The 13,378-nt window shown below is 40.6% G+C and overlaps 1 protein-coding gene across 6 annotated transcripts in view; it reads right to left on the bottom strand.

The window, feature by feature from the left end:
- Positions 1–3,311: 3,311 nt before the first annotated feature.
- The window catches only part of RASL10B (RAS like family 10 member B), a 101,137-nt gene continuing 91,070 nt past the window's right edge, over positions 3,312–13,378 (bottom strand). For all 6 annotated transcript variants that reach the window (XM_075853017.1, XM_075853014.1, XM_075853019.1 and 3 more), the window contains one exon: positions 3,312–4,732. In XM_075853017.1, coding sequence (XP_075709132.1) covers positions 4,462–4,732 — 271 coding nt within the window. In that variant the 3' untranslated portion in view covers positions 3,312–4,461. The remainder of the gene's footprint in view (positions 4,733–13,378) is intronic.

Below are 13,378 nucleotides of genomic sequence, written 5' to 3'. Positions count from 1 at the left end.
ACAACAGTCCAAATGGAAAGCATTGCTTCCGTTACAATTATCATTGATTTCAATGGTAATTCTTTTGTTTCAGATGCATTTTGTTTGCCTCCGTTCATTAGGTTTACGTTTTTTTAACAAAAGCACTACAGACTGCACTTTTGCTTCCGTCAAGAAAACGGAAACCTGGCGAACGGAGGCAAACGGAATGCATCTGAAACAAAAGAAATACCATTGAAATCAATAGTAATTGTAACGGAAGCAATGCTTTCCATTTGGACTGTCGTTCATCTCTTTCTCTGACGGAAGAGTCCTAAACTGAGTTTAACGCTGTTGTGAATTTAGTCACTATAGTCACTATAGTATCAGTCAGTTCAAATGACGTCGGTGGTAAAAGCTGAAATTAGGCAGAAGAATTCAATTATTGAGAACATTTATGAGACACAGAGTGATAAACAGGAAACTGTAGCCTACCTATACTTATTGAGATTCCCATAAATAATGACTAAAACATAATATTGGGCATTCAATAATTGTATAAAAAAAACAATGGGTGCTATAAATTTAGTTTAATATCTGTTCACCAGTACATGATAAACTTGTATATACCAGTGAGCAAAGGATATTCTGTTTTATAAACCTTGCCATGGCCCATAGCATTTTTATGACCAATAATACAATAATAATTATAGAGAACATTAAAAAATAACGACTGGATCTAAATCTGTCCTATTAAACTTAACCAGAAGGTGGCACTGCATACAGTAAAATAAACTTTATACTAATTAGTCAATAAAACAAAAAATAAAACATTACCATGTAAACAAGTTTCCCCATACTCCATCTCGTGGTCTGGTAAAAAACAGACATAAAACAATAGGAAAATGTTGTGGAGCCCTGCGAATATGCAGGTAGATTATGGATATTTTGTTAAAGAACGAGAAACCAATGTTGTTTTTTCACTTGAAGTAAAATAATTATTTGAGACATAGAATATACAGACTTTATAAAGGGGGGCATTCATGGAAAACATAACTTATGGGCTGCCCTTAAAGGCTTTGTAAACATTTGTAGTCTTTATGATTATTATTTAATGTACGTGTTAGGTGTTTATAAACATTATTAGAAAAATGTTTATAAACACTACATAAAATAAATACAAAATCTACAAAGGTTTACACACATACATTTATAATGTCATTTGATTGTAGACGTATTTTTTAGGGTTGAAAATTTGTGTGACTGATGAAGACCAAACGAAGTGATGTCTACATGTAATTACCTCCATTACTAGCTTAATGAAACAATCATTCCATCTTCATGGGGGTTGTCTAGAGCCGTCACATGGCACCTAAAGCAGTCTGTGGGCTCTTAATGTATTTTCGTATGCCTCTCATTTCATATTGAGACATATGGAGTTTTTTTTCTGGTCGGATAATGTGGAATTCAACAAAATGCCATTTAACGGACATATTCTTCCATAGAAACTGTGGGCACAAAGACAACAAATGCCTATAACTCTGCTGTGTGAATGGAGTTTAAAGCGATTGTCACGGCATGCTGCGGTTTTTCATACTGATGACCTGTACACAGGTCATCAGTATATGATCGTGGTGGTCCAACACTCATATCCCGCACCGGATGTCCGTGCTGGAAGCAGATAGCTCCGGTCACAGTATAAAGGCTGTGCTGCAATACTACAGCTCTGCTCCTATTCAAGTGAATAGGAGCAGAGTTGCAGTTCTGCTGTATGGCCACTATGTAGTGTACAGAGCCATCTGCATCCGACACCGGACACTGCATAACATCCGGTGCCTGGAGGCAGCCGAAATAGCTGATCGGTGCGGGGTCCAGGTATCAAACACTCACCGATCATATACTAATGATGACCTATCCTGTGGATAGGTCATCAGTATGAAAAACCATCCCTTGCCCAGACAAACCCTTTTTTAAGTGGATGTGCCAACAATCCAACTTATGCCCTACTTGTAAAAAATGGAAACAAATACATATTATACAAGCTATGTGTATGGTAAGGAGACACTGGGATTTCGCTCAAGTCAACTTTTGAGGAAACAACTAACATAATTGCGAATGAAAACAAGACATAAATACAAAATGTTCTAATTTGAAAGTTTACAATTAGTAAAATATTACAGTTCATATTATACCTATCTTATGTTGATTACCCTAAAAAGAATAATGCTACTAAGGATTGAGAGCAGGGCAAGTGACATTGGAGATGTCCCTCAAACTGTGTGTCATAGGCCATCCATGTAATAATCTTTTAGTCCTCTTTTGATAAAACGAAGTAGAAAATTCTTTCATCCATCAGTATTACAGAGATAGTTGGAGCTGATTTGACTTCTGAAGAGCTGTAGGCCATCTGATATGTAGTCAAGCTTTGAGTATTACAAATTATTTCAATTTGCAAAAGTACCGAATGTGATGAAGACCGTACAGCAATTTATACAGCTGGAGGATGATGGAAACCATACGATTTACAGAACAAATAGCAGATGAGCAATCACAATGAAGACACATTAAGATGTGCAGAAACTGGTCGGCGCCCAAGCCATTTTTAGTACTGAGTGGATGAAAAGATTAGGCGTAACAGAAGAGGTGGTTTGGATTTTATACATTTCTAGATCATTGTTGTGCAGTTTTTATTACATGTAAATTATTCTTTATCTGTTTGTGATATGTAAAAGTGAGCGGTAAGATATAGCTGAAATACCAGCCACCATCCCTCTCTCTCACGGTTGCATTTTGGTATACTTTATTAGTACATTATATATGCAATTGATATGCATTGTATATGCGTTTGATACCTTGCATTGTCATAGGGGGTTTTAGCCTCATACATCGTTGTAGGGAGACATGTTTGTGTACACTGATGCATATCTCATACATTGTTTGCTATCTGATCGGTGGTGTATGCTATATAATGAGTCTTTTTCCCATGAGTGATCGTCCCGTGGTCTAACCAGTGTCCAGGACTGGGGTCCAGCACACATTTGTGCATTTTTTAAGTGTTTTTAGATGATGTCTGTTTGCTTTATACTTTGCATTTTTTGTATTTTGTATTGTGATAATAAAGTGATTTAATTTATATTCAGATTTGCAGTCTGCTATAAGCGTGTCCTTGCTTTACAAAATTTTTTACATTTTCATTGCACACGTTGACTGGCACTTTTCTAATATCAGTCTGTGGTGCCCACTACTCTCCTTATTGAAATGTCCGACAAAGTCATCCACAGATGCATTAGACAAGAAAATACGATACCGACACATTCCATAAGCACAAGGGATTGCACTGTGATCACCACGGCTGGATCTGAAAGGTGGCTTTATTTTGTTGTGCTGATACAAATTATTATACATATATATATATATTTCTATAGGTGACTATAAGAAAAGGAAACAAAATACACTTAAGGCTATGTTCACATCTGCATCAGGTCTCCATTGCGACGTTCCGTAGACTACGCTATTGATTCTGTCAAAACGACAGAACCCTTGCTTGCAAACGGAGTCAAACGGAAACCATTGGCAGCGGATCCGTCCCCATTGAAATCAATGGTGATGGAAACGTAAATCTATGGGTTCCGTTTGTGTCAGTCAGTCGGAACGGAGCCCTGACGCAGATGTGAACGAAGCCTAAGTTCACCACAAATGAGCCCTCTGCTGCCAGATCGAACTGTAAAACATCTGATAGCAATATTCTACCTGATCTTCTGGCAAAGACAAGACTTTAACAAATACAATAACAATAGGGTTTGTCTATCGGAATAAAAGTGGACATGTTAATGCTGATGCTTTGTATGAACAATGTGCTTATGTATTAACAATAAAATGAGAAATGTAATGCAAAGTGCAAAATTTATGACCAAACATGTTATCTCGGAGACATCTATGGGGGTTACTTTAACGACTGTACGATATGTACAATCAGTTATATGTACTGTACCCTGTAATAAGAAATGAATGAGTGAGATCAAAACAACAGCACAGGTTGCCAGAGATATACAGAGACCCAAGAATGAGAGTCTATCTGCCTGAGGTTTAATATTTAGCTACAAATGGCTCCACTTAAAAAAAAAAATCCTTATTTGAAGTCAATGTTGGAATCCATACCAAATAGGACATAGACCCCCACACTGGAAGTTAAGTTGAGTTCTGCTATTCCATCTAAGTTCATCTGTCATTTAATATTAAATGAATAACTAAGCAAGTATTATGCCATTATTATTCTGGTAATGACACGTCAAAGAGTTAAAAAAAAAAAAGTAATTACAGAAGAGGTCATTATATCTCTATATCCCACGGAAAACAAGCTATGCTATGACATCACTTTTAATGTCTAGAATGTGGTCACTGGGTTTGGGTCAAAGTCCTTTTCTTGGGCAAGTGGTCAACGGTCATAATAAATTTCAAAACCAACGACAGTGAACCACTTCCATGAAAGTAAATGCTGTGCCATCACATGATAGAACACCGGTTGCGACGAAGTGCCCCCTGAAAGCGTATTGCAGCATGTACATGCTTGCATCTTGCACAGCCTACACTCTTAAGTAGTTCACTGAAAAGTAGCAGTATGTGCCAGTTATACTTGGCAGAGCATTCAATGTAGCCACATTTCCAGGTCTTCTTCACCAAATGAGACACGTTCCAACGTGGGATAACCCGGCCTCGTTGCAAGTCACGCTTATTCCCAACTATGATAATTGGAGTTTCAGATGTGCCGATCACTCTGGGAAAATAGGAAACATAAACTTGAATCAGAATTGTTCTCAGTTTCATTTGTGTATTTCAGTATAAATTCAGGTCAGTCAATGAACTAAGGTAGTAAAAAATTCAATGCGCACACAACTAAGCACAGGTATTAAAAATGAAGATTACTGAAATGTGCGTACTGGATTAAATTCTACATAACAAACCACGCCAATTGTAGATAAAAAAGCACAGCAACACAACAATTGGATACCTCACATAAGAAAGGTGATACATTAGTGGTAAAACGATTTTTTTTTTAAAATCAGAAATGTAGGTGTAATATAAAATCTGACCACTTACCAATATAAAGTTATGCCCTGACTCTCCCCATGACAGCAGGTTTTGGGGAAACAAAGATTGGGCATGTTGGATTTCAACGTGTCAGCTTCTTTGTTCTCACTGGAGATAAGCTGCTGCCAAAAGTGTATGGCAGCGGCTTATTCACCTCTCTCTATTGAGTACGCATGCACGCTCTGCGGAGACGGTATTTTCTATGGGTGCTGATGTCGATACATCTCGCTCCTGTGTAGGCCCGGCTCCCATCTACGAAGTCTAAGGCTATGTTCACACGGAGTATTTTGCAGGAGGAATATCTGCCTCAAAATTCCGTTTGGAAGTTTGGGGCAGATTTTCCTCTCCCTGCACGCCGATTTTCGCAGAGTTTTTCGCAGAGTTTTTCGCCCGCGGCCATTGAGCGCCGCGGGCATAAAATACAGTGAAATACGCTTTCTCTGCCTCCCATTGAAGTCAATGGGAGGTCAGAGGCGGAAACGGCCGAAGATAGGGCATGTCGCTTCTTTTTCCCGCGAGGCAGTTTTACTGCTCGCGGGAAAAAAAGACGCCGACGCCTCCCATTGAAATCAATGGGAGGCATTTTCGGGCCGTTTTTGACGAGTTTTGTGATGCGGTTTCCGCGTCAAAAAACTTGTCAAAATACTCCATGTGAACATAGCCTTAAGATGGTTCAGATTCAGGTGCGAACTTCTAATTTAAGAGAGAATGGTGGGGCACCATCACCACCAAGAAGGAGCAGTAAGGGGGCACTCCACAAAGGGGTATTTGTGTCAGGCACGCTGAGAGGCATCTTTGGTTGGTCTTATAACAAAGCTACAATTCCATGTTGCAATAGTGTAAAAAAATACACATGAACTTATATGTAGGTTAGTAGAGGAAAATAACTTCAAACAATTATAAGAACACGTGTCAGTACCTAATCTTATCAGCATCTCAGTATATTTTTAATAAGCCACTTAATCAACCACTTAATAATAATAATAAATATTTTAAATTTGTAACTGTATGCAACCAAGCCTAAAAATCCTAGAATATTATCAACCCCATGGAATGTCAAATTAAAATATATTATTCAGCACAACGGTGGAATTTAGTGGGACTTGAGTGAAGACAAGATTGCCCTTGTTAGGGGAACTCTGTTCTCTAGGATTTACATATTTTTATGAAGACATTTGTAAAAAAAAATAAAAAAGCATTTTTACATGGTATTAAAAATCCCTCTTATTATTCAATATAAGGTCCTGTTCAAATTCTGCCTGTAACAATCAGCTCAGATTTTTTTGAACTGGTTTTGCACCACAGGCGTTTTTTTGACCCGTTTTTTTGCTGCAAATTCTGCCGTGTTTTTTTTTACCTCTTTCTTCAACAGGCAAAGGAAAATTCCGCAAGCGTTTTTTGCCATAAAACGCGTCAAAAAACGCATCAAAAAACGTGTCGGCCGTTTGAGGCTTTTTTTTTTTGTCTTCCATTGATTTTAATGGGGTTTTTGAGGTGGAAAACGCCTCAAGATAGGGCATGTCGCTTCTTTTTCCCGCGAGCATTTTTTTCTGCTCGTGGGAAAAATCGCCTTCACCTGCCATTGGAATCAATGGGAGTCAATTTCGGCCGTTTTTCGCAGTGTTTTTTTGCGGCAAAAAAAACGTGTGAAAAAACTTAGTGTCAATAAAATAAAAATGCTTATATCTCCTGCAAGCAGTAACAGAGGCAAGACTTGAAGCTTTTGTGACTGGATGCAAAAAATCTGCACCAGGGTCTTCAAACTAACCCGTGTCAGTTATCATACTGAATTCCTCTTATGAGGAAAGGGGAAATTAGGTCCCTCAGGAACCAGGGCCCAGGTACACCCTTGAGCAGTATATGGTTACACCCTTGAGCAGTTACACCATTGAGTTACACCCTTGAGAAGTATATAGTTAAAGGGGTTGTCCAGTCATGAAAAATTGATAGCCTATCCTCAGGATAGGCCATCAATACCTCATCAGTGGGGGTCTGACTCCCGGCACCCACTGCCAATCAAATGTTTTGAAGAGGCCGCGACACTCCTTATCTGCTCGTACTGTGAATCACCGAAGCACTTGTAGCGGCGGTTTACAGTATGAATCCCCATGCACACGGCCGTGCCCGTAATCACATGCCGATGGCCCGTAACCACGTGCCCATGCCGACGGCCGCCCGCATTTTCGGACCGTGCTCCTATACAAAGTATGGGAGCACGGCCCGTAAAATGCAAAAGAACGGACATGAACCATCATTTTCAGAACATTTCTATGGCATGGACATCCATCCGTAGCGATACGGAAAGGTGTCTGCGGCCAATAGAACTGAATAGATCCATAATTGCAGACAATATTACGGTCCTCAATTTCGGAGAGTTTTTACGGTCGTGTGCATGGGGCCTTACAGGCTTCTCCCATTTAAGTGAATTGCAGAAGGCAGTAACACTGTGAATGGTCCCTTCAAAACAACTGATTGGCAGTGGGTGCCGGGAGTCGGACCCGCACCAATCAGGTATTGAGGAGCTATCCTGAGGATAGGCCACCAGTTTTTCATGACTGTATAAACCCCTATAATTACTAGTTTACAGGTAGGCAATTCTTCTAGATTATACCATTTCTTACTGAATAGAAGTTCACATGTAGGATCACTCTTGACTGATCATGAAGTGCATCATTCTTTTTCATGTACAAAAATAACAATTAGACTTGAAACAGGCGGAGATGCTGCCTCTAGGTGGTGCTGTATAACAGTTGTTTCAAATTAGCAAACAGATTACTATATAAATGGCAGACAAAAATAAAACTGAGAATTTGCCTATTTGTCTCCTAGTCACTGATGTTTATACTCAATAAAACAATAAATTTATACATAATGTATCTGTTTCAGAATTCTATATGAAGGACTATGCAAATGAAGAAGTCAACGTCTTCATGCATGGGTTTGCATTACTACCTGGTGTTGTAACGGCAGGGGGTAGGGAGACGGACAAGTGAGCCCTAATCTACCCGCCACTCTGTCCCTGCCTACTTGCAACGACCCGCCCTAGGCGACGGGGTACAACTGGGCGGCGGTCCCTGCGCTCAGTAAGTGCACGACAAACATACAAGGAACACAAGCAAGGAAAAGGGGCCGTTGCCCACGGCAACACCGTGAGCAACCAGAGTGGTGAACGAGCCGAGTCAAGCCAGGAGTGTGCGAGGTACAAAACGAAAAGCAGAAGAGTAGTCGGTAAGCCAGGGTCGGTATGGAGCAGGATCAAAAATAGCAGGAGCTGTAGCTGGGCCAGGAACCACAAGGAAGGAAACAAAAGCAATAACAAGCACCGAGGGACAGGAAGTGCAGGCTTAACCCCTTCCCTCTTTAGCCACTTTTGACCTTCCTGACCGAGCCTCATTTTTCAAATCTGACATCTGTCACTTTATGTGGTAATAACTCCGGAATGCTTTCACCTATCCAAGCGATTCTGAGATTGTTTTCTCGTGACACATTGGACTTTATGTTACTGGCAAAATTTGCTCGATATGTTCAGCATTTAATTGTGAAAAACACCAAAATTTAGCGAAAAATTGCAAAAATTAGCATTTTTCTCAATTTAAATGTATCTGCTTGTAAGACAGGCAGTTATACCACACAAAATTGTTTCTAATTAACATCACCCATATGTCTACTTTAGATTGGCATCGTTTTTTGAACATCCTTTTATTTTTCTATGACCTCACAAGGCTTAGAACTTTAGCAGCAATTTCTCACATTTTCAAGAAAATTTCAAAAGGCCATTTTTACAGGGGCCAGTTCAGTTGTGAAGTGGCTTTGAGGGCCTTATATATTAGAAACCCCCAAAAAGTCACCCCATTTTAAAAACTTCACCCCTCAAAGTATTCAAAACAGCATTTAGAAAATGTCTTAACCCTTTACACATGTCACAGGAATTAAAGCAATGTAGAGGTGAATTTTACAAATTTCATATTTTTTTGCAGAAATAAATTTTTAGTACAATTTTTTTTATAACACAGAAGGTTTTACCAGAGAAATGCAACTCAATATTTGTTGCCCAGTTTCTGCAGTTTTAGGAAATATCCCACATGTGGCCGTAGCGTGCTACTGGACTGAAGCACCGGCCTCAGAAGCAAAGGAGCACCTGGTGGATTTTGGGGCCTTATTTTTGTTAGAATAAATTTTAGGCACCATGTCAGGTTTGAAGGGCTCTTGCGGTGCCAAAACAGTCAAAATCCCCCAAAAGTGACCCCATCTGGGAAACTACACACCTCAAGGAAATTATCTAGGGGTACAGTGAGCATTTTGACCGCACAGCTTTTTTACAGAAATTATTAGAAGTAGGCCGTGAAAATTAAAATCAACATTTCTTCAAAGAAAATGTAGGTTTAGCGATTTTTTTTCTCATTTTCACAAAGACTAAAGGAGAAAAAGCACCGTAAAATTTGTAAACCAATCTCTCCCGAGTAAAACAATACCCCACATGTGGTAATAACCGGTTGTTTGGAGACACGGCGAGGCTGAGAAGGGAAAGAGCGCTATTTGGCTTTTGGAGCTCAAGTTTAGCAGGAATGGTTTGTGGAGGCCATGTCACATTTACAAAGCCCCTGAGGGGACAAAACAGTGGAAACCCCCCACAAGTGACCCCATTTCGGAAACTACGCCCATTGAGGAAATTATCTAGGGGTATAGTGAGCGTTTTGACCCAACAGGTTTTTTGCATAAATTATTGGAAATAGGCCCTGAAAATGACAATCTAAATTTTTTCAAAGAAAATGTAGGTTTAGCTAATTTTTTCTCATTTCCACAAGGACTGAAGGAGAAAAAGCACCGTAAAATTTGTAAACCAATCTCTCCCGAGTAAAACAATGCCCCACATGTGGTAATAAACGGTTGTTTGGAGACACGGCAGGGCTGAGAAGGGAAAGAGCGCTATTTGGCTTTTGGAGCTCAAGTTTAGCAGGAATGGTTTACGGAGGCCATGTCACATTTACGAAGTCCCTGAGGAGACAAAACAGTGGAAACCCCCCCACAAGTGACCCCATTTTGGAGACTACACCCATTGAGGAAATTATCTAGGGGTATAGTGAGCTTTTTGACCCCACATGTTTTTTGCAGAAATTATTGGAAGTAGGCCCTGAAAATAAAAATCAACATTTTTTCAAAGAAAATGTAGGTTTAGCTTATTTTTACTCATTTCCACAAGGACTGAAGGAGAAAAAGCACCACAAAATTTGTAAAGCAATTTCTCCCGAGTAAAACAATACCCCACGTGTGGTAATAAACGGCTGTTTGGAGACACGGCTTGGCTTAGAAGGGAAAGAGCGCTATTTGGCTTTTGGAGATCACATTGAGCAGGAATGGTTTGCGGCGGCCATGTCACATTTGCAAAGCCCCTGAGGGGAAAAAACAATGAAAACGCCCAAAAAGTGACACCATTTAGGAAACTACACCTCTTGAGGAATTCATCTAGGGGCGTAGTGAGCATTTTGACCCCACAGATGTTTCATAGAATTTATTAGAATTGGGCAGTGAAAATAAAAACAATCCTTTTTCTTCAATAAGACGTAGCTTTAGCGCAAATTTTTTCATTTTCGCAACAAATAAAGGAAAAAAAAGAACCCAACATTTGTAAAGCAATTTCTACCGAGTACGGCAATACCCCATATGTGGTCATAAACTGCTGTTTGGGCACACGGCAGGGCTCAGAAGGGAAGGACCGCCATTTGGAGTGCAGATGTTTCTGGATTGGTTTCTGGGCGCCTGTGGGCCCAAAACAGTGGAAACCCCCCAGAAGTGACCCCATTTTGGAAACTACACCCCTCAATGCTTTTACCTAGGGGTGTAGTGAGCATGTTAACCCTGCAGGTGTTTTGTAGAAATTAGTGTGAACTCGATGTTGCAGAGTGAAAATGGGATTTTTTCCACAGATATGTGGACAATATGTGGTGCCCAGCTTGTGCCACCATAACGAGACAGCTCTCTAATTATTATGCTGGGTTTCCTGGTTTTAGAAACACCCTACATGTGGCCCTAATCTCTTGCCTGGACAGTCGACCAGGCTCAGGAGTGAAAGCGTACCATGTAAAATTGAGGCCTAATTTGGCGATTTACAAAGTATTGGTTCACAACTGCAGAGGCTCAGATGTGAAATAATAAAAATAAACCCCTGGGAAGTGACCCCACTATGGAAACTGCACCCCTCAAGGCATTTATTAAGGGGTGTAGTGAGCATTTTCACCCCACAGATCTTTTCCATAAATGAATGCGCTGTGGATGGTGCAAATTAAAAATTTATATTTTTCCCTAGATATGCCATTCAGTGGCAAATATGTCGTGCCCAGCATATGCCACTGGAGACACACACCCCAAAAATTGCTAAAAGGGTTCTCCCGGGTATGACGATGCCATATATGTGGAAGGAAACTGCTGTTTGGGCACGCTGTAGGGTTCAGATGGGAGGAAATGCCATTTGGCTTTTGGAGCGTGGATTTTGCTTGGTAGTAGTTTTGTTTGGAGTCTTACTGGTGTTTCCGTTTATAATGTAGGGCATATGTAAGCCGGGCGGAGTATATAAGGGGCATAGTCAGGTGGTATAATAACGGGGTAAAAAAAAACAATAAAATAATCCATAGATGTGTGTTACGCTGTGAAGCAATCCTTTCTGCACAGGCCGGTGTCGCACTGATAAATGGTGTCATTTCTTATCCCCCTTTTGGTCCACACTCCGCGCCTTTGTAGTTTGGGGAATTTTGCTGGGAAGTGTTGTCCTGGTATAATACGGGCACCGTCGCTTCCAGCGGATATGTTTGGGCCCTCCCTTTCCTGGTTCCCTAATTTTAGGTCCTTGAAAAATCGCCTCTTGAAACTGAAGAAATGTTCCCCTCGGGCACAACTGCATATTTTTTTATTTCCTGACTTATTGGAGCCATAACTAATTTTATTTTTCATAGACGTAGCGGTATGAGGGCTGGTTTGTTGCGGGACGAGCTGTAGTTATTATTGGTACCATTTTGGGGTACATGCGACTTTTTGATCACCTTTTATCCTATTTTTTGGGATGCCAGGTAAACAAAAAAACGCAATTCTGGCACAGCTTTTTTCGGGTTTTTTTTATACAGCGTTCACCATGCGTTATAAATTACATGTTAACTTTATTCTGCGGGTCAGTACGATTCCGGCGATACCTAATTTATAGAACTTTTTCATGTTTTACAACTTTTTTGCACAATAAAATTACTTTTGTAAAAAGAATGTATTTTTTCTGTCGCCAAGTTGTGAGAACCATAACTTTTTAATTTTTTTGTCGACGGAGGTGTATGAGGGCTTGTTTTTTGCGGGACGAGCTATAGTTTTTATAGGTACCATTTTTGGATACGTGCGACTTTTTGATCACTTTTTATTCTAATATTTGTAGGGCAAAGTGACCAAAAAACAGAAACTCTGGTAACGTTTTTTACGGTTTTTTTTACGCTGTTCACCGCGTGCAATAAATAATATAATATTTTGATACCTCCGGTCGTTACGGTCGTGGCGATACCAAATACATATGGTTTATTATTATTTTTCAATAATAAAGGACTTGATAAGAGTAAAAGGGGGATTGTGTTTTATTTGATTACTTGAAACTTTTACTGTTTTCAAACTTTTATTTTGTGCACTTTTTTTTACACTTTTTTATACTTTTTTTACACTTTTTCTCAAGTCCCACTAGGGGACTTGAAGTTCCAACGGTCAGATTTTTTTTTTTCTAATACATTGCACTACCTATGTAGTGCAATGTATTAGATCTGTCAGTCATTCACTGACAGCAAGCCGATTAGGCTTCGCCTCCCGGCGGGGCCTAAATCGGCTTCCGTAATGGCAGAGCAGGAGACCATTGTGTCTCCTGTTGCCATAACAGCAGTCGCCAGTCCCGATTGCCTGTCAGGGCTGGCGATCTGCTAGTAACCGCTACGATGCAGCAATCGCTTTCGATTGCTGCATCGAAGGGGTTAATGGCAGGGATCGGAGCTAGCTCCGGTTCCTGCCGTTACAGGTGGATGTCAGCTGCACAGTACAGCTGACTTCCACCGCTGATGACGCCGGATCAGCTCCTGACCCGGCGCCATCTTGCCGACAGCTACGGAAGCCGATCAGGCTCCGCCGCCGGGCGGATCTTGACCGGCTTCGGTGCTAGGCAGACCGGGAGGCCAGTATTAGGCCTCCGGTTGCCATTGCAGCCACCGGAACCCCGGCAATTTCATTACTGGGGTTCCGATGAGCTGCAAACACCTTAAGTGCAGCGATCGCGTTTGAGCGCTGCACTTAAGGGGTTAATGGCGGGGATCGAAGCTAA

The sequence above is a fragment of the Rhinoderma darwinii genome, chromosome 2, assembly GCF_050947455.1.
Source record: "Rhinoderma darwinii isolate aRhiDar2 chromosome 2, aRhiDar2.hap1, whole genome shotgun sequence".
Lineage (NCBI taxonomy): Eukaryota > Metazoa > Chordata > Amphibia > Anura > Rhinodermatidae > Rhinoderma > Rhinoderma darwinii.
This window is presented reverse-complemented; position numbering and strand designations above follow the sequence as displayed.